At 49.1% G+C, this 647-nt stretch overlaps 1 protein-coding gene across 1 annotated transcript in view; it reads left to right on the plus strand.

Annotated features, from left to right (window-relative positions):
* LOC119588991 (thyrotropin-releasing hormone receptor-like) overlaps positions 1-647 on the plus strand; it is a gene marked incomplete at both ends in the record, with an annotated part of 3,688 nt that extends 3,041 nt beyond the window's left edge. The window contains 1 exon segment of the mRNA XM_037937592.1: positions 394-647. Within this exon segment, the coding sequence (XP_037793520.1) occupies positions 394-596 (203 nt within the window).

Here is a 647-nt window from a genome sequence, read left to right on the forward strand (position 1 = left end):
GTGCCTCATTCACTATAAAAGCTTTATTGTTTTCTATTGTGTATTTGAAATGTATGAATTAACCTCCTAGGATTCTCCGGCCCGTACTCATGCCACGGTGAAGTGAGGTCCCCTAAGCGTAAAAGATTTTGACAACCCTGGTCTAATTATACAGGATATCCGCATAGCTTCCACATCCATGTATGCTGATGCTGGTTCGGATATCTGGCCCACCCTCTCATGATAACAATAACATTAATGTTGAAGATTACAAAAACAGTATCAGAGATTGAAATCCTAATGGTTATGAAGATAGCAACCTTCAATAACGCTGATAGAAATATTGAATAGCAAGCTCAGTAAAGAGGATTATTAGAATACCCATCCCTCACCCCCCCCCCCTTTCTCCCCCAGGCAGCAGCCGGGCGGGCAACCAGTGGCACTTGACACTCCTAAACAGCGAAGGAGTGAGGCGCTTGGGCCGGTCACCGTCCTCTGGCCCCGCCCACCGTGCAGTCGCCCACTCCTCGACACGCCCCCTCTACCCGCCTACAGGCACGCAGGTTTTAGACACCGCCCTCAGCGCCCACGCCTCGCCTCTGACGCCAGGGAATTAGGCCTCGATTTGAATGCCAAAATTGTCTGTATTTCTGTAGAATAGCACAGTG

This window comes from Penaeus monodon, chromosome 24 (assembly GCF_015228065.2).
Source record: "Penaeus monodon isolate SGIC_2016 chromosome 24, NSTDA_Pmon_1, whole genome shotgun sequence".
Classification (NCBI taxonomy): Eukaryota; Metazoa; Arthropoda; class Malacostraca; order Decapoda; family Penaeidae; genus Penaeus; species Penaeus monodon.